This window comes from Camelina sativa, chromosome 8 (assembly GCF_000633955.1).
Source record: "Camelina sativa cultivar DH55 chromosome 8, Cs, whole genome shotgun sequence".
Lineage (NCBI taxonomy): Eukaryota > Viridiplantae > Streptophyta > Magnoliopsida > Brassicales > Brassicaceae > Camelina > Camelina sativa.
This window is the reverse complement of record NC_025692.1, coordinates 10,448,689-10,467,552: the sequence shown is the minus strand read 5'-3', so window position 1 is coordinate 10,467,552 and position 18,864 is coordinate 10,448,689. Positions and strand designations below refer to the sequence as shown.

The 18,864-nt window shown below is 40.1% G+C and overlaps 2 protein-coding genes and 1 long non-coding RNA gene across 3 annotated transcripts; 1 reads left to right on the top strand and 2 right to left on the bottom strand.

Moving 5' to 3' along the window:
* LOC109125911 lies at positions 3,559-5,263 on the top strand. Its single transcript, XM_019228708.1, has 5 exons — positions 3,559-3,813; positions 3,920-4,010; positions 4,211-4,260; positions 4,340-5,159; positions 5,256-5,263. Exons 1-5 carry the CDS (start codon positions 3,559-3,561, stop codon positions 5,261-5,263), a joined length of 1,224 nt encoding a protein of 407 aa, XP_019084253.1.
* LOC104706893 lies at positions 13,684-15,807 on the bottom strand. Its single transcript, XM_010423130.2, has 3 exons — positions 14,874-15,807; positions 14,487-14,754; positions 13,684-14,217 (listed from the first exon to the last, which is right to left on the bottom strand). Exons 1-2 carry the CDS (start codon positions 15,780-15,782, stop codon positions 14,719-14,721), a joined length of 945 nt encoding a protein of 314 aa, XP_010421432.2. The 5' UTR covers positions 15,783-15,807; the 3' UTR covers positions 13,684-14,217; positions 14,487-14,718.
* On the bottom strand, positions 15,863-18,807 carry LOC109126032. Its single transcript, XR_002033114.1, has 3 exons — positions 18,739-18,807; positions 16,230-16,445; positions 15,863-16,135 (listed from the first exon to the last, which is right to left on the bottom strand). It is a non-coding gene; the product is annotated as an uncharacterized LOC109126032 (long non-coding RNA).

Here is an 18,864-nt window from a genome sequence, read left to right as displayed (position 1 = left end):
GGGGGGGGGGGAGTGTAACATCCCAAACCCAATTTTGGGTTGGTGTCGATCGACACCAAGGTGGGGAAAGGAGATCCATCCTCTTCATGTGTATGGAGAAGGATGTGATTACTTGATGCTGGATTAGGAGAGTCAAGGAGGCTTTCTCATGGTTGTTATCCAGGTAAGTCATGTTGTTTGATGTTTAATCGATTAGAGAATAGATGGTTGTAAATAATTAGGGTTTTGCGGCGAGAAGGAGCTTGAAGAGAGGCTCAGATCGTGATTTATGGGTTGGTGTCGTTCGACACTATTGTGATGTCGGTCGGGGCAACGTTTGGAGGATGAAACGGAGTCCGATTTGGCTGAAATTTGGTGGAGAGCTTCGTGGTGCTATGAGCTTTATATCCCAAATCCAATTTTGGGTGGGTGTCGATCGACACCAGTAAACTGGTGGTTGGTTGGTGTGTTTCAAAATCGATCGGTTTAGCTTGGTTTAGTTTGGAAACCCTAAATCTCGTTTTAAAAGGCGCGAGCAGCCTATTTTCTGGGGGAGGGTAGTATTTGGTCGCTTCTAAGAGAGAAGGAGAAAGACAAAGAGAGATTGTGAGTTTGATCCTGAGAGAAAAGGGAGCCGTGAGGAGGGTTAAGAGGAGCAGAGGGATCTCTTTTGGTGGTTCTAGGAGGAGAGAAGCAAAGAGAGTTGTGGTGATCTCAATCGGAAGGGAGGGGAAAGGAGATCCATCCTCTTCATGTGTAAGTAGAAGGATGTGATTACTTGATGGTGGATTAGGAGAGTCAAGGAGGCTTCCTCATGGTTGTTATCCAGATAAGTCGTATTGTTTGATGTTTAATCGATTAGGGAATAGATGGTTGTGAAGGATTATGGTTTTACGGTGAGAAGAAGCTTGAAGAGAGGCTCAGATCGTGATTTCTGGGTTGGTGTCGTTCGACACCATTGTGGGCTCGACACCAACACCTGCGGATGAACAACGCGAACTGGTTTGAGAGGGCTACTTCGGGGCATCGTTTGTAGGATGAAACAGAGTTTGATTTGGCTGAAATTTGGTGAAGAGCTTCGTCGTGCTATGATATTTATATCCAACGGTGGGTTTGTGAAATGGACGGTTGGTTTGTGTTTTAATCAAGTGTTTGTATTGTGGTATGGTATAGACGGTTTTGTGGTAAAGTTGGGGTGTGTTTGACGGTCGAACGACACCAGCATGCTGTTGTGTGTTTGGTTCCTAGGAGGACAGCTGGAGTTAGGTTTGGATGAGGAGAGATTGACGGAAGTGATGTCGGTAGCATCGGTGTGTGTGTTGGTTCACAAGTGGTGCGATGGGTGACGTTCGACACTAGAGGAGGTCTCGTTCGACACTAGAGGAGTTGATAGTGAGTTGGAATAATTGTGTAGGTGCCGCTCGACACACCAGGTGGAGGTGTCGCTTGACACACCAAGTGGAGATGTCGTTCGACACACCAGGTGGAGGTGCCGTTCGACACTAGAGGAGTTGATAGTGAGTTGGAATAATTGTGGGGAAGTGTTTTCCGTGGCTGGACGGAATCAAATATTCCAGCCCACCTCTCTTGTAACTCGGTCAGTAGGGGTGGTTGCTTGTGAGACTCAGTAACTAGATGAGGTGTGTTTGGTGTATTGGTGGAAGTTTTGTAAAAAGCGAGTTCTACGCTGGTTGTCTCATTAGAATTATGGGGTTACAGTGAGATCATTTCCCGTGGATCTTATGTGAGGACTGGGAATCCGGGTGCGGTCGTTTCAAGGAGAGGAGCATATATGGTGCAGATTTTGTTCATGAGATCTCGGAGAAGATTCGGGTTCTGAAGCTAATAATGAATGAGGCTTAGGATCGGCAGAGGAGTTATGCTTATAAGAGGAGCAAGGATCTTGAGTTTCAGGTTGGAGATAGAGTGTACCTCAAGATGGCAATGTTGCGGGGTCTGAACAAGACATTATGAGACTAAGTTGAGTCTGAAGTACATGAGCTCATTTAGAGTGGTTGAGCGGGTGAGACCGGTTGCATATAAGTTGGAGTTGCCTGAAGTTATGCATGCATTCCACAAGGTCTTCCATGTGTAAATGCTGAGGAAGTGTCTTCATAAGAATGATCAGTTGTTGGCTAAGATTCTTGTAGATCTTTAGCCCAACATGACTTTGGAGGTGAGACTAGTAAGGGTGCTCGAGAGGAGAATCAAGGAGCTTCGGCGGAAGAAGATTCCTTTGATAAGAATTTTGTAGGATTGTGATGGTGTTGAGGAGCAGACTTGGGAGTCAAAGGCGAGGATGAAGGCAAAGTTCAAGAAATGGTTCGAGAAACAAGTCGATGCATGATTTTGTCTATTTTGGGATATAATTTGTTGTTTTAGCTTGGTGCAGTTGTATCTTATCTTTCATTATGTATTTTTGTTTAAAGTTGTAGCGATTGTGACAATTAATGATTGATAAGATGAATATTTTCTTGGATTTGGCGTGTGTTGGCATGAGAAAGGGAATACTGTTGTGGTTTACAAAAGTGGGAAGTTGTTGAAAGAGGAAGGTTTCCATAAATGGAAAGTTTCTTTAAATTTGAAAGTTTTATTTGAATTAACACTACAAGAAAACAGTCGATTTGCGACGGAAATCTGCGACGGCAGAAAGCCCTCGCAAAATTGCGACGGAATTGCGAGTACTTTGCTAGGAAGACAAGGGAACTTTCAATTCCCTCACAAAATTTGCGACGGCACAGTCCCTCGCAAATTTGCGAGGGATTTAATACAGACTTGCGACTCTGCGGGCTTTCCTCGCAAACAACTCGCAACTCGCTCGCAAATTGCGACGGATTAGCGATGACATTTGTCCGTAGTAAATTTGCAAGGGAGTTGCAAGGGACGAAGATGTCGGCAGCCACGTTTTCCCCGAGTGTAACTGTTTTGTCGGCAAAACAGTAACAACCTCACAAATCCCTTGCAAAAAATAAAATATTAAATGTCCCTCGCTAATCCCTTGCAAAGTTCCCTCGCAAATCCATAGCACTTATTTTTAGAAAGCCTATAAATAGCAAGTTCATGATTCATGGAAACCACAACACAAAACACTTGCAACAAAAACACTTACTACCAAAAAAATCTTGAGAAAGTAAAAAGGCTACAAAAAAGGCCTAAAACTTGTAAATTCCATAATAATGTTTGGAGGCGGGCAGCATGAGATATACACATTGCGACGGTGGATGTACAATCACAGAGTTCCGGAGACCGGTGATGTGACGAGAGAGTTTTGTGATGGGTTGCGCGCTTTCATGTACCAAGCGACAAACCAAGAATTTGCTCGTCAAAACGGTACCATATTTTTTCCATGTCCTAAGTGTTGCAACGATAATTATTTGGAATTTAATCTAGTGCAAAAGCATCTTTATAATAGAGGATTTATGCCAAATTACTATGTATGGTTTCGTCATGGAGAGGGTTGTAGCAGTAATGTTGGAAGTAGTAGTATGAATTATGCTGTAGCAACCTAGTAATTATGGGCATCAAGAATCTGATCAATTTGGTTTTTATGGGTATAATGAGGAAAATAGATTTCATGATATGGTTAATGATGCATTTCATGAAACTACTGCTGCATTTCCTGAGAATAATACGGAAGAACCCAACGTAGATGCACAACGTTTTTATACTATGTTAGATGCTGCAAATCAACCTATCTACGATGGATGTAGAGAAGGGCATTCTAAGTTATCATTGGCATCTAGGATGATGACAATTAAAGCTGATAATAACTTAAGTGAGAATTGCATGGATTCTTGGGCTGAACTCATTAAAGAGTATTTGTCAGCTGATAATGTATCGGCTGAGAACTACTATGAAATACAGAAGTTGGTTGCGAGTCTTGGATTACCATCTGAAATGATTGATGTGTGCGTTGACTATTGCATGATTTTTTGGAAAGATGATGATAAGTTCCAAGAATGTCGGTTTTGCGGGAAGCCGAGATATCAACCTACTCAATGAAGGACGCGAGTGCCATATAAACGTATGTGGTACTTGCCTGTTGCTGATAGATTGAAACGCCTATACCAATCAAAACGGACTGCAGCGGCAATGAGATGGCATGCAGAACATTCTACTCAAGAAGGAGAAATTACACACCCATCTAATGCAAAGGCGTGGAAACATTTTCAATCGGTATATCCAGACTTTGCTCAAGAGTGTATGAATGTTTATCTTGGGTTGTGTTCAGATGGTTTTAGTCCATTTGTTATGTCAGGGAGGCAGTATTCCTTATGGCCTGTTATATTGACGCCATACAATCTTCCTCCAGAGATGTGTATTCAAAGCGAATTTCTGTTCTTGAGTATTTTGGTACCAGGTCCAAAGCATCCGAAGCGAGCCTCTGATTCATGAGCTGAAGCAATTGTGGTATGAAGGTGTTCAGACGTTTGATTTGTCGCGAAAACAAAATTTCAATATGCGGGCAGTGCTAATGTGGACGATTAGTGACTCCCCTGCGTACGGAATGTTATCTGGGTGGACAACACACGGAAGATTATCATGTCCTTATTGTATGGATCGTACCGATGCATTTCAGTTAAAGTATAGGCGAAAACCTTGTTGGTTTGATTGTCATCGTCGGTTTCTTCCCTTGCATCATCCGTACCGGAAGAACAAGAAGTTGTTTAGAAAGAACAAGGTTGTGCGTGTTCCTCCACCAACTTATGTCTCTGGAAATGATTTGTTTGAGCAGATTGATTACTATGGCGCTCAAGAAACATGTAAACGTGGGGGTAACTATCACACACCAGCAAACATGCCAGATGGATATGGAAGCGCTCACAATTGGCACAAGCAGAGTATTTTTTGGGAGCTTCCATATTGGAAAGATCTTCTATTGCGGCACAACCTTGACGTGATGCACATCGAGAAAATCTTTTTCGATAATTTCATCGTTACGCTTCTGAATGTGCAGGGTAAAACAAAAGATAGCTGGAGATCTAGGTTGGATTTGGCGGAAATATGCGCAAGGATCGATTTACATCTTACAAGAGATGGGAAATTACCATTATCCCAATTTCGATTGTCAGCAGAGGATAAGAAGGTGTTGTTCGAGTGGATTAAATCTGAAGTGAAGTTTCCAGATGGATTTGTCTCAAAATTTTCAAGATGTGTAGAGCAAGGCCAAAAAATTTCAGGTATGAAGAGCCACGATTGTCATGTCTTCATGCAACGGCTACTACCATTTGTATTTCTTGAGCTCTTGCCAACACACATTTATGATGCTATTGCAGGTATATAAGTATATAATGATATATTTATATATTGATATATATACTTTTTTAATTAATTCACCCATGAATTAATTAAACATTGGTTTGTAGGTATTGGAGTTTTTTTCCCGGACTTATGCACTAGAACATTGACCAGAGATGGCATAGAGCAGTTACAAGATAATATTCCAGTTTTAATTTGTAACTTGGAGAAAATATTTCCCCCTGTTATTTTTGACGTGATGGAACATCTTCCAATCCATTTACCACATAAAGCTGATCTTGGTGGGCCAGTGCAATTTCGCTGGATGTATCCTTTTGAGCGGTTTATGAAAACTCTTAAAGGAAAGGCCAAAAATCTTGCTAGAGTTGAGGGGTCGATAGTCGCCGGGAGTTTAACCAAGGAAACGTCTCACTTCACATCATACTACTTTAGCCCCACCGTGAGAACCAAGAAAACACGTACTAGACGATATGATGACGGAGGCGTTGCACCTACATATAATGTTCCTGATGTTCCAGATATCTTTGCTCAGATAGGAAGACTTGATGGAAAGTTAAAGGAAGTTTGGTGGGAAGATCATAACTATTGTCGAGAAGCTCACAATTACATCTTGAGGAATCTAGATTATGTTCAACCTTTTGAAAGGTATTCTTTTTTTAAAACTAAAATTAATTTTATTATGTAAGATAACGAACTAACAAATCTCTATTTTTTAGACTTTTTGAAATGCAGATTCGTGAAGCATATCCTAATTTAGAAGAATCTGACTATGAGGCTTACAAAGAGCGGGATTTCGCTAACTGGTTGAAATACTATGTAAGTATATATATGAAATAAATTTAAACTATATAGGTATTATAGTTTAAAATTTAAATAAACTTATGATCTAAATATCTTATTTGTTTATATAGGTTCATAATGGACGTGGAAATGAACCCTTGCCTCTTTGGTTGCATGAGCTCGTTCAAGAACCAAGAGCAAAGATCACTACTGCTCCGATGTACTTTACTCGCGGTTATACTTTTCATACGTACGCACACGGAAGTCGCAAAGCTACAGCAAATTATGGAATCTATGTACAAGCTGGTGATAGCGATTTCTATGGTGTTTTGCAACAAATATTAGAAGTTGATTATCCAGGCCTTCTGAATCTGAGATGCGTACTTTTCAAGTGTAACTGGTACGATCCATCGGACCGAGGCGTGCGGGTAAATAATTGGGGAGTTGTCGATGTGAATGTGAACAAATCATACCCCAAATTTGATCCTTTCATCCTAGCATCACAAGCAAAACAAGTGAGCTTTCTGCCCTATCCTCGTTTAAGGCCAAGACGTGAAATGTGGTTATCATTCATTAAAGTTAATCCTCGAGGTCGTATAATCGGGTTAGTTGATGATCAAGTCGTGTTGCAACAAGAATGGATCGGTGAAATTTCCATTCCTAACATGTCAACAAAAAATGTTATCCACAATTATCCACAAAACAGGCAAGTTGAAGATGTTGATGATGTTTCTGAAGAAGAGGGTGAATTAGACGAATTCGAAGAGTCCGACGATGGAGAAGATTCTAATGATGATAATGTAATTTCTAGTAGTTCAGAAAATGAATATGATTGACCAATTGTAGTTTTTTGTTGTTTTTTTTTAAAAAGATTTATCAATTTGCGATGGATTTGCGATGGAATTGCGAGTGAAAGCTCAATTTCTCGCAACGTCGTCATAAGTCCCTCGCAAAAGCCTATACCCTAAACATTATTTGCGAGGGACTTACGACTATACCCTGAACATTTAAACATTGCGAGGGATTTGCGATGGATTTGCGATGGATTTGCTAGGGATTTGCGAGTGACTAGCGAGGAAATCTTGCTAGTTCTCGCAAATAAGTCGTTACTCCCTCGCAAATTATATACCCTAAACACTAAATGCTCAAACCCTAAGCTTTTGCACATTGCAATGGATTTTTGTGTATCAATGTGGATAACATGTTCTTTTGATATGTTTGCAATGGAAATTTTAACATATTTCAAGTTGCAACACAACTTGATCATCAACCCCAACATGATGATCCACTAAACCCTAAAGTAGAAGATGTTGATGATGTATTTGAAGAAGAACTTGAATTAGAAGAATTTGAATTGTCTGATGATGGAGAAGATTCTAATGATGATAATGGAATTTCTAGTAGTTAAGAAGATGAATTTGATTGAGCAATTGTTGTTTTCTTGTTTTTTTTTCAAAAAAGATTTAAGTATTTGCGAGGGATATGCGATAGATATGCGAGTGAATTCTTGCACGGTCTCGCAAATTCCTCGGTAACCCCTCGCAAAACTATACCCTAAACATTTAAATAATGCGACAGAGTTTCGAGTTCCCTAGGTAGTCCCTCACAATATTTAAGTATTTGTGAGGGATTTGCGAGAAGTCCTAGTTAATCCCTCGCAAATCGTAAACCCTAAACACAACTGGAGTCTAGCTTATCCCTCGCAATATTTAAGTATTTGCGAGGGATTTGCGAGTAGTCCTAGTTAATCCCTCGCAATTAGTAAACCCTACACACAACAGGAGTCTAGCTTATCCCTCCCAATATTTAAGTATTTGTGAGGGATTTGCGAGAAGTCCTAGATAATCCCTCGCAATTAGTAAACCCTAAACACAACTGGAGTCTAGCTTATCCCTCGCAATATTTGAGTATTTCCGAGGGATTTGCAAGAAGTCCTAGTTAATCCCTCACAATTAGTAAACCCTCAACACCAGTAGCCTCGCAAATCTCTCGCAATGTTTAATAAGTGCGATAGAGTTGCGAGGCTGCATAGGTAATCCCTCGCAAATTTTGCGAGGGATTTGCGAGGTTCCAAAAAGTTTATATATACAAACTCAATCGAGTTTGAGCGAAGCTCAAACCAGTCGCCGACAAAACCTAATCTTCTTCTTCCTCCTCCGATCAAACCATCTTCTTCCTCTTCCGATCTGGTTCTTCCTCTTCCGATCTGGTTCTTCCTCTTCCGATTTAGTTCTTCCTCCTCCGATCAAACCCCCTAGTTTTATTCCTCTTCCGATCTGGTTCTTCCTCCGATCAAACCCCCTAGTCTTCTTCCTCTTCCGATCTACTTCTCTCGTCTTCCAATCTTCTTCAATCGCAAACTCTAATCTCTCGTCTTCCGATCTTCTTCTTCAATCGCAGTTTGAAAGGTATAAACCCTAATCTAATCCAATTATGATTTCGTTTTGTATTTGGTTTTGATTTCGTTTTGTAGAAACCTAATCTCGATTTAATTTCGTTTATGATTTCATTTTTACAAACCCTAATCTCGTTTTGTTTCCGTTTTTTATTTGATTTTGATTTCGTTTTGTATAAACCCTAATTTCGTTTGTAAACCCTAATTTGTTTTTAATTTCGATTTTGATTTCGATTTTGATCTATGCATGTTACTGATAATACTACTTTTATTAATTACTAATTTTGATTTCAATTTTTTTTTGTTATAGATGTTTGGAGGCAACGATTACACAAGATTCCTGACGGATCAAGGTTTAACCTCTCCCACTGCTTCTAAACGTCGCGGTCCCTCAAGTTCTAATAACACAAACCCCGGTTCTCACAATAATCGCCGTGCAACCTCGCAACCCCTGTCTGTGGCGCCTCCTTCTAATACGCCTTCACCATCTCATTCGCATGGTGGCACTACGCCGAACCCTGACATTACTGCATCTCAACTCGCGCGTTCCTCCTCTACAGTCATGTCCCAACGTCTCAACAACCTTACTTTGGAGGAGTTACTCGATAGTCCTGGACGATCTGGTTTAACTAAACTAGATCCTCGCCGACCTCCAGGAACTCTGTGGTAAGTTTGTTTTATGTTTTTAATTTGATAATATAATTAAAAAGTTGTATTTGTATGGAATCTGAAAGTTGTATTTCTTTTGAAGGTTTGACCAAGACTCCTCTGTTGCGGCTATTGTTCGAAGCATATTTGAAAGAGATTTCAAAGAGCCCCATGCCAATTGGACACAGACGCCGACTGCAGTGGTAGACCGTTGGTATGAAACGTTCGCGGTAAGTCAAGTCTCTTTGTTTACTATTTACAATATGTTTTCTTTGCCTTAATTAAATATAGACTAATCCTTTTTTTTTTACAAGCAAATATACAATTGGGACCGTTGCATAAATGATAGAGTGAGGCAAGAGTTTGAGGACAAGTTGAAGGACATGATGTGTGATCAAGTGTCACGGTGGAAGTTAAAGTGGAAGCTTAAAGGTGATGAGGCAAAACCACGGTGGATTGATCCTCAGGTATGGGCTGGTCTTGTTCGGTATTGGCTTGATCCAAAATCAGAAATCAAGAGCAACCACAGTCGGAATGCTCGCTATCATGATCCGGATGGCACCGGAATATACAAGCACCGTTCAGGCCAAACGTCGTTTAAAGCTTGTGCTCGAAAAAATGTAAGTTCGTTAAGTTCTTTTTTTTTCTTATAATTATGCCTTTTGAACTTTTTTAATTGTTATAACTAATCAATGTCCTTTTTTTTTTCAAGTCTGAGATTAGTGGTGAGCTAACTCCGGATTTCCTACGAATCTTAGAAGACACTCATCGAAAACCGGATGGCTCATTTACTGATGGCAAGTCTGAGTTCGTGTTCAATGAGGTGTCGTCTAAGATTCAAGAGTTAGAATATGAGCTGTGTACAGGGGATAATGGAGAGAGTTCTACTTCTGGTGGGATGCCCATTCATATCAAAAACAAAATTTACACTGAGGTAAGTTTCAAATTTGAAGTTCTGTTGGTTTTTTAAAATCTCTATTATGAACTGATGGTTGAACTGTGATGTTAAGTTTACTAATGATTGTATTTCTAATGATTTTGTGATATCTTGCGATTGTTTTGTTTGAACTGTTGAACTGTTATCATTGTTTTGAACTGTTGGTTTTAAATACTCTATGGTTGAACTGTTGCCATTGTTATGTTTGTGATAATTTGTGATTCTTGTGTATGTGATATCTTTGATGGTTTTGTATGTTATAACTTGTGCATCTTTTGTATGTAATAACTTGCAATTGTTTTGTGATATTTTTGATTGTTTTGTATGTGATAACTCACGATTTTGTTTGTTGTTTTGTTGTTAGGTTGTTCCGAAGAAGAAAAACAGGATTTTTGGGGTTGGTTCACTGCAGTTTGAAGCGTCCTTTACCAGTAGCGGTCCACCACCTCCGTCTCCAGCTAATGATCCGGTTATATTGGCTCAGAAACTTGCTGCAGCTGGGGAGTTTATCCAACCCCAGACACAAAGAATGCATAGATACGATGCATACTTCGACTACCTTGCCGAAAAAGATCCTGAGTTTGCTGCCAAGTTCCGGAACCCGACCAACCAACAAGCGACCAACCCAGAAGGCACCAACCCAGAAGGCACTATCCCAGATGGCACCAACCCAGATGGCACCACTGGTGAAACGGGAGTAACTGGTTGTCAAACTGGGAATTTAAACGTGACCTCTCTCTCTCAATCCTTTTAAAAACTCTTTTTTCGCTGACTATATCCCCTGTGAGGGAAAACTAAAACACAACTTCTTTTTGTAATTATGTTTTATTTTATTTAGAATTTTATTTCTCGATTTACAATTCTGTTCTTTATTTTATTTAGAATTTTAAATTCACAACAAAATTATCAAAGATAATGATTTAAATTAAATATCAATTCTGATTTTTTTTTTAATTTATGCATAACAATTTGCGAGGGATGTACTATGGCAACGTTCAACGTATTTGCTAGAGACAAATTCGTCGCAAATTGCTTCATAGTTGCGAGTAAAAAATCCCTCGCAAATTGCTTGTCGTTTGCGAGAAAAACAATACCTCGCAATATGCGTTACATCCGCGAGGAACGTAGTCCCTCGCAAATTGTGTGTCGTTTGCGAGAAAATTATTCCCTCGCAATTTGCGTGAGATTTGCGAAGAATATTATTCCTTGCAAAATTTGCGAGGGATTTACGATGTTACCCATTTTGCGAGACGCGATTTGCGAGGAACGGTTGTGTCTCGCAAATCCCTTGCTATTGTCGATTTGCGAGGGATTTGCGATGTATTCTTCCATCGCAAATCGACTGTTTTCTTGTAGTGTAAAATTTGTCCATTTTTAGTGATGGTGGGCCTTTATGGCATGTGTATGGCCTTCGTGGTAGACTCTTGAGTTGTTGTTGTTTTTGCCCTGAAGATTTTGAGGTCTTATCTTTATGGCGGGAAGGTATAGGTATTTACAGTTCATAAGAGCTTGAAATACATTTTCACTCAGCCTCAGCTGAATTTGAGGCATAGACGGTGGATGGAGTTGATGTCAGATTATGATCTAGATATAGCTTATCACCCTGGCCCAGGAGCCGGATATGGAATATCTGGTGGGTTAGATTAGTGCATTGAGGTTGTGTGCTATATCACAGGAGCCTTTGGAATTGGAGACAACAGACCAAGTCGATCTTTTGAGTAGAGTTTGGGGTGCACATGAGAGGGATGAGGGACTAGTGAATGCCTCAGGACGTTGCTTTGGAGTATCATGTCTCCGCCAATGGTACCATACTTGTGCGTGGATGGATTTTTGTGCCCAAGGATGAGAAGTTGATGCGGGAGATTTTAAGATAGGCTCATGCGAACATGTTTTCTATTCATCCAGGAGTGACTAAAATGTTTCGTGACCTCAAGCTGTATTATCATTGGGTCCGGATGAAGAAGAATGTAGCTAAGTGGGTTGAGAAGTATGATGTTTGCCAGTTAGTGAAGACTGAGCATCAAATTCTGATTGACTTGTTGTAGAGTTTACCCATTCCAAAGAGGAAGTGGGACATGATCACGATGGATTTCGTGGTATGATTGCCAATGTCTCAAACTATTGAAGTGATTTGGGTCATTGTGGACCAGTCAACTAAGTCCACACATTTTCTGGCCATTAATAAGACCGATGGAATGATAATTTTATATACCAAGTATGTGAAGAAGATATTCAGATTGCATGGGGTACCAACGAGTATTGTGTCTGATAGGGATTCTAAGTTCACTTCATTGTTTTGGAGAGCGTTTCAGGCAGAGATGGGCACTAAGGTACATATGAGTACACCCTATCATCCTTAGAAATATCGGCACTCAGAGAGGAAGATCCAAACCTTGAAGAATTGTGACACCCCGGTTTCAGGGACTTGCGGAGAGGTTTATAAAAATTGATTTGGCCACTTATGTCACCAAAGTGCATTTATCTTTTCGGTCAAGGGTCCTGAGAGAACTCGAGCGTTGATATAAGATTGGAATCGCTCCAACTTAAGATCACATAATGATCAAGAGATTCCAAGCTTATCTTGAGGAAGGTAGAATTCACGAGCTGGCTCTAAAGCACTCTCTCGTGAATCAAGGGGTGGTACGATGGATAGATGGGTGATTGACTCGCTCAATCGGTGGGATAATCGACTCGCTCAATCAATGAACGAATGAAGGATGTTGAATCACTCAACAAACTTAATCCGCAGGATTCTAAAACACTAAGTGAATCACTCACAAAGAACTAAAGAACAAAGCAATACAAAGACTCAAACTTTGTAAAGAAGAAAACGTTTCTATTACTTTAAAATGATCAAGGGTGCTTTACAATGAGACTAATGATCAGCATATATTGGCTGATTACACAAGTTCTAAAGTTAGAAAGAATATACAAATCAAAATAATTAATGAAAATACGATGTTGGACCATTAATTGTAGAATCAGTCCAAGTAAGGCAAGTGAGGTGTGGCTTGTATCTCGATAACTTGGAGAGGAAGTGGTGACGTTTTGGAAGCTTCTTGGGCACTTGTGGAAACTAGAATATGCACAAAAATAGAATAGGAAGTAGTCGTTGCGCATTGATGACAATCGGGTCTCAAAAAGGCAACTAATAATAGAATTGAATCCGCTTGATCCAATGGCTATTATTGCGTGTGAATATCCTCCAAATATTTTTTAGTGGATGTAGAGGCTCTCATGGATCCCATATGTAGATTTGAGGCACGTCCAAGTGAAGGCAAATGGAAGTTTCCTTATCTGGCTCCAAATAGGTCAACGGACATGATTCAAAGGGTGGTTTGGACTTGGGTCTTCTCTTGGGTTGTTCTCCATGGGCTGGGGACTTGTGGTGAATCAAATAGGTGTGTGGGCTTCCTCTAGGTCTGTTACAAGTGTCAAAAGGCCGAAACTCTTCATAGCTTGCAATGATGTCTGATTCATCTGCGAGTAGTTCAAGTCCATCATCGAGTAGTTCATCATGGCTGTCAGCGAGTAGTTCAGCAGGTCCAACAAGTAATTCAGCTACGACTTCTTGTGTCATCTTTGAATCAGATGAATGGTAAGTGATTCCTTGATGACTTGGTGTTGCCTCATTAAAAACCTTTCTAGGTAAACCTAGTGGAAAAACCCTACACAAGGGAAAAAGAGTGCAACATTCATATCCTAACAATGAGATAATTTGACTTGCTGATGCTTGATCCCTCTTGAACCATTGGAATCCTTAGGGTTAATTTGATGATGAATAATTAACCCTTCTCTTTGTGCTTGATCAGAACTCCATTTGGGAAAAGATTCTCCAAGATGCTCTTCGTGGACCGGTTTGGTGTGTAGACCGGTTGGTTCTCCATGCTCCCGGTTTGGTTTAGTTTTGATGTTCGCATCATACCCTCTCCCTTGAAATAGTTTTGTCCTCGAAACTGTATAGTCTTGGTTTTTATCTGGTATCATGGTTGGTGGGGTAGCTTGCTTAGCTCCTTGTTAGGTTTGTGCTTGAGCTTTGTGATCCGGTGGTTCCTCTTTAATTAAGCAAGATTTTGGAACTCTTCTAGTCTCCTTAAGGAATGGTGTGACCACCAATGGCGCTAGTTTACTCCGGTTTTGATTTGCAATACTTATGGATCTCTTCATCTCTGGTAAACCGCCTTTATGATCCTCTTTTGTACCTGCAATTTTGTTGACACTTTTGACAAAGAACAAGTTCATTATTACATTCATGGGATCAATATAAACATGTAAAATATTTTTTGTTTGAACCATTTCTTTTCTACAAAGTATAACACTAGGTATATCACAAAGTGAATCAACTATTTGATATGTATTAATAAAAGAAACTGGTTCCATAGGTTTATTTAAAGAACCTATATTTTTCTCACGCTCTTTAGGTTTTAACAAATTTATAATCACATCATTCAAACTATTAGAAATAAATTGAAATAATGGGGTACTTACTTGACATAGTTCATCGATGAGTGTATCATTCAAAATCAACAATGTTGGTTGATTTAATGTTTGATCTGGTGGTTCTTCTTGCAGCAAGATGTTGTTTGTATCAACTTCATCTTCTCTAGTGGCTAGCTTGCTCAACTTAAGCTCTGGATTTGATTCCATGTTATCACGCCTTTTGAGTTTCTCTGTTTGCTCCAAACTTAAGATCATGTTGGATGTGGTCTCTCGCTCATCACTATACACGTCTGTGATACCTGTATCTTGCTTGACACTTAAGAATAAAATCAAGTAAATTATACTTGAAGTTGACTAATTTAAAACAAAGTGTTTGAAGCTACAATCAATTGTTAAATTATTCCAATATCTAACAAGATCATATGTTTTACTTACTAGAGTACCATGTAGAGTGCTTGGCATCAAATCTGCCCCAATGAGAGTGATCTTCGAAGCAGGATCAGATGGTGTTGAACATGGTTGTACCTTCACACATGCTTTAGGAGTTTCTTGATAATATACCTTATTTCGGCAAACTTGTGTAGATGTTGTTTCCAAAAGTTCTTCCTCAAGACTTGTGTCAACATCATCTAACTTTGAAGTTAATACCTTGTAGTCTACCTCTTTAGTTCTGTCATCCATGCTATGAAATTGACCTGCATCAATAACCTTTGGCAAAGGCAAGCGCATTAATCTAGAATTGGGAATTTCTAAACTTGATGTTGATAAACTATCATTTGAACTAGATACATTCAGTTTCAACTCTAGAAATGTGACATCTTCTACTTGTCTTTCAGGACATGTTGCAGCAAAATGACCTCTCTTATGACATCTATAACATGTCGATTCATTTGACTTTGAAGAATTAGAGGACTTACCTCTCTCTGGTTTGTCTTGCGGTTCTAGAGAAGGTGTGGGATCCGATTTTTCTTTTGCACTTGTACCTTTCTCATACCTTTTGGATGAAAGCAAGTGCATCATGTGTTCAAGTTGTTGATAAAAATTAAGCTCAATATTCTTGCCACTTACCTTGGCGGAATTTTGATTGGAACTAACACGTTGATGTGTAGTTTTCTCTTGGCTTGGTTCCTTTGAAGGGTAAGTGTTTTGACTAGGCTGGGACAGCATTTGAGGTGCATATCTCTCCCTCATAAGCAACTTTAGTTGTCCCCACGTTTTGAGTGACATTCGTCTAACTTTGTCTTCTTGGTTCCACCAAAGACTTTCGTTTCCCACGAGTTGTTCAAGACAATATTCGAGCTTTTCTTCTTTGGGAATGGCATAGTACTTAAAGTACATGTCCATGTTATGCTCCCACTATGGATAATCTCTTTTGTGTCCTGCAAACTCAAAATTTTCATAAATTTTGGACCATTGTTTAGAGATAACCTGAAATTTGTCTTGTAGGTCTGGTTGGGATTAGATAGCAATGAGTCTTTGCTAGTGCCATGTTTGAGTCACTTCCTGTACTACCTGTGAATTTGTGCGAAAGTACTTGTCTCTCAGTTTTGCTTGACGTGAGGCTTTAGGCACTTGGTATGACAAGATGTGATGGGCGGACTTCTGTTTACTCCTTTTAGGACATTGATGATGGTAGTCCTTCGTTGTTCCTCTATCATACTCCATGTCTTCTCCCTTCTTGAAGTGATTATCATTTCCTGAAAAAGACATAATTTGGGTCAGTGGAGATTATGAACCATGTATACAAAAATCATCTTTAAATCTGATCCATGGTTTAGAATTAGCCTTTACTGGTGTTGCATGAGTCGGGTGATTCTGGGTCTGGTGCTTCACGATCTGGTTCATCCCTTGAATCAGAAGCTGAACTACCATCTCGTTGCCACAAGATAGCTTCATAGTTGTCTTCCTCATCCGACGTGACTTGATAGGGCTCTTCTCCTTCGATTTCTTCATCCGAATAAAACTCAATAGACTCCAAGTTTGCTCTGGTGTTCGTGATAGAAGAATCTTGCACAAGCAAAAGAAAGATGTATCAAAAGTAAATCAACAAATAAGGAATAAGAGACAAAATAGAATTGATTTTTTTTTTTTAATAAATCCGGAAAATTTAAATAACAAATATGAAAATCTATATTTTTTTTAATTATTTTCTGGTTTTATATAATAGAAAATTTCAAAAATTAATTAAAATAACAAAGATACCAAATGATACAAGACTCGGTGGTGAGACACATATGGGGATAGATATGGCGGCTTCACAAGCTGGCGGTCGCTTCTCTCTTGTGAAGAAATGATGGTCGAAGATGGAGATCTGACATGCTGGCGGTCGCTTCTCTCATGTGGGATCAAATGAGGGGTGTGATGGCGGAACAAAGTGCACCACAGAGTTGTGATAAGACTCTGATACAACACAAGCTCTCTGCCTTGATGACTCGCTCAAAAAGACATAAGAACAAATGTTTACTAAGTAAAGGAATCAACCTAACTTAGATAAACAAAAACAAAGCCTAAGCTTCAAAGTGAGAAAACTCTCTCTTTTATTTGTCAAAAAATCTTCTATATCTTTACAATGAAACAAATGAGCCTATTTATAGCTCTTACATGGTATAATCTACATTAATTACAAATATGTCTAAATTAATTACAAATCAATCACCATAATTGAGAAATCATAATCAATGGTGATGATGAGGAATAAATGGTGGATCTAGGATTTCTGGCAAGATATCTGCCTTGACAATCAATATTTCCTTATTTGGCTCGTCGGAGAGTAGTTCAGGAAATCCATCCGGAAATCCGTCTTAAAGTAGTTCAGCTACTCGTTCAGCATATGTGATGACCACATTAGTGAAGAAGGGCTCATACATGCTAATATATCCGTCCAGACTCTTGAACGCCCGCTCATCAGGTTTTGGACAAACGACAGAAACACGCCGAGGTGACTCACAGAAATCCGTCATGGCACATAAAGACTCGGCGTCGCAGAGTGTCGGCCCGAAGTCAAAAGGAGTGTCGAGATCACTCGTACCTTCATCACCCACAACCTCGCTATAAAGCGGTGTGTGGTCGGAAAAATTGATGGAACCCGCTTCACCACGCGAACATGGAGAACTAGAAGGGCCATCCCGATCTGGGACGGATCCAGCCATTTCTGTCTCGGCAGATGCGTTGGAAGACGAAGAGGACTCCGGATCGATCCTAAACTCGGGAGAAGGATTCCTCCGCTGCGCTCTTTTAGGCTGCCTAGTAAGCCTAGGCGATTCTGCCGACTCTTCAGGATCAGACAGATCGAAGGCTTGACAAGACGAGCTAGCTCCAGAAGAACTAGGAGACGATCGCTCCTTCAAGTAGTCCTCGTACGAGTTCGACATTAAGATGGAGGTCGACAATTACAACAACAACCCAATCGAGTGCTACTAATATGAAAAGCTAAAGACTAATCAACTAGCTAAGGAAATAAAGGATTACCTCGAATTTTGCGGCTGGAGAAGAAGTGAGAAAAACACCAAAGGAACCTCCCTTTATAGGAGAAGGAGAGAGAAACTCGCGAGGCAACGATTGGGCGCAAAATGGCACAACTCTCGAGGCGCGACGTTTCGATCTCCCCTTCTTCGAGAACGCAAGACCCTAGCGCGACGTTCCGTAGATGAGCCAAGCCGAAAACTTCCAAAATAGCTCATTGGCTCAAACTATAGCCGAACTCAATGAACTAAGGGGGGGGGAGGCAATTGTTGGATATGGGTTTTACCCTGCCTTAACAGGCCTTTCACCTAGCCCATCAACAGAACAGTCAAAGCAGCTCGCTGAAGTGTTGACTGACTTGATCATTCTTATCGGGCCGACAGAGCTTCTAAAAGGCCCAGTCAGACAGACAGCCCAATAAGCGACAACCCGTAAAGAAGCGATCACCGATTAAGCTTTGAGGCGGTACCACATTGATCCCGAGGCATAAGGATGAAATGTCCCATCAACTATAAATACCGAGGGAGAGACGTGCAGAAAGACATCTAGTGACCCGGAGCAGGAGTCTGGAGACAATCCGATTCTAGCCCAAAGTATTAATAGTTATATCTAGAGTATACAATTATGTAATTAGCCGACCAGCTTATAACGGAATATCTTGTAAACTCGCCGATCTTTGGCTATTTTAATAAAAGTCCTTTGTTTCGCCTTCTCTAATTATTATTTCTGATCCAGTAGTATCACTCGTTTAACATATATGATAGATTCCGTTGAACATTGAGAGATACTGAATACGAAAACTTGGAATTGTATCCGAAAGAAACGATTTATAGGGCACCTGACTGGCTGAATCAGCAAGAAGTTATCCGAGATCTGGAGACTGTGATAGGAAGAAACACGGTGGTGGCATTTGATTTGAGAGAGAGAGAGAGTGACATTTGACTGTGGAAGACATTTGATTCTC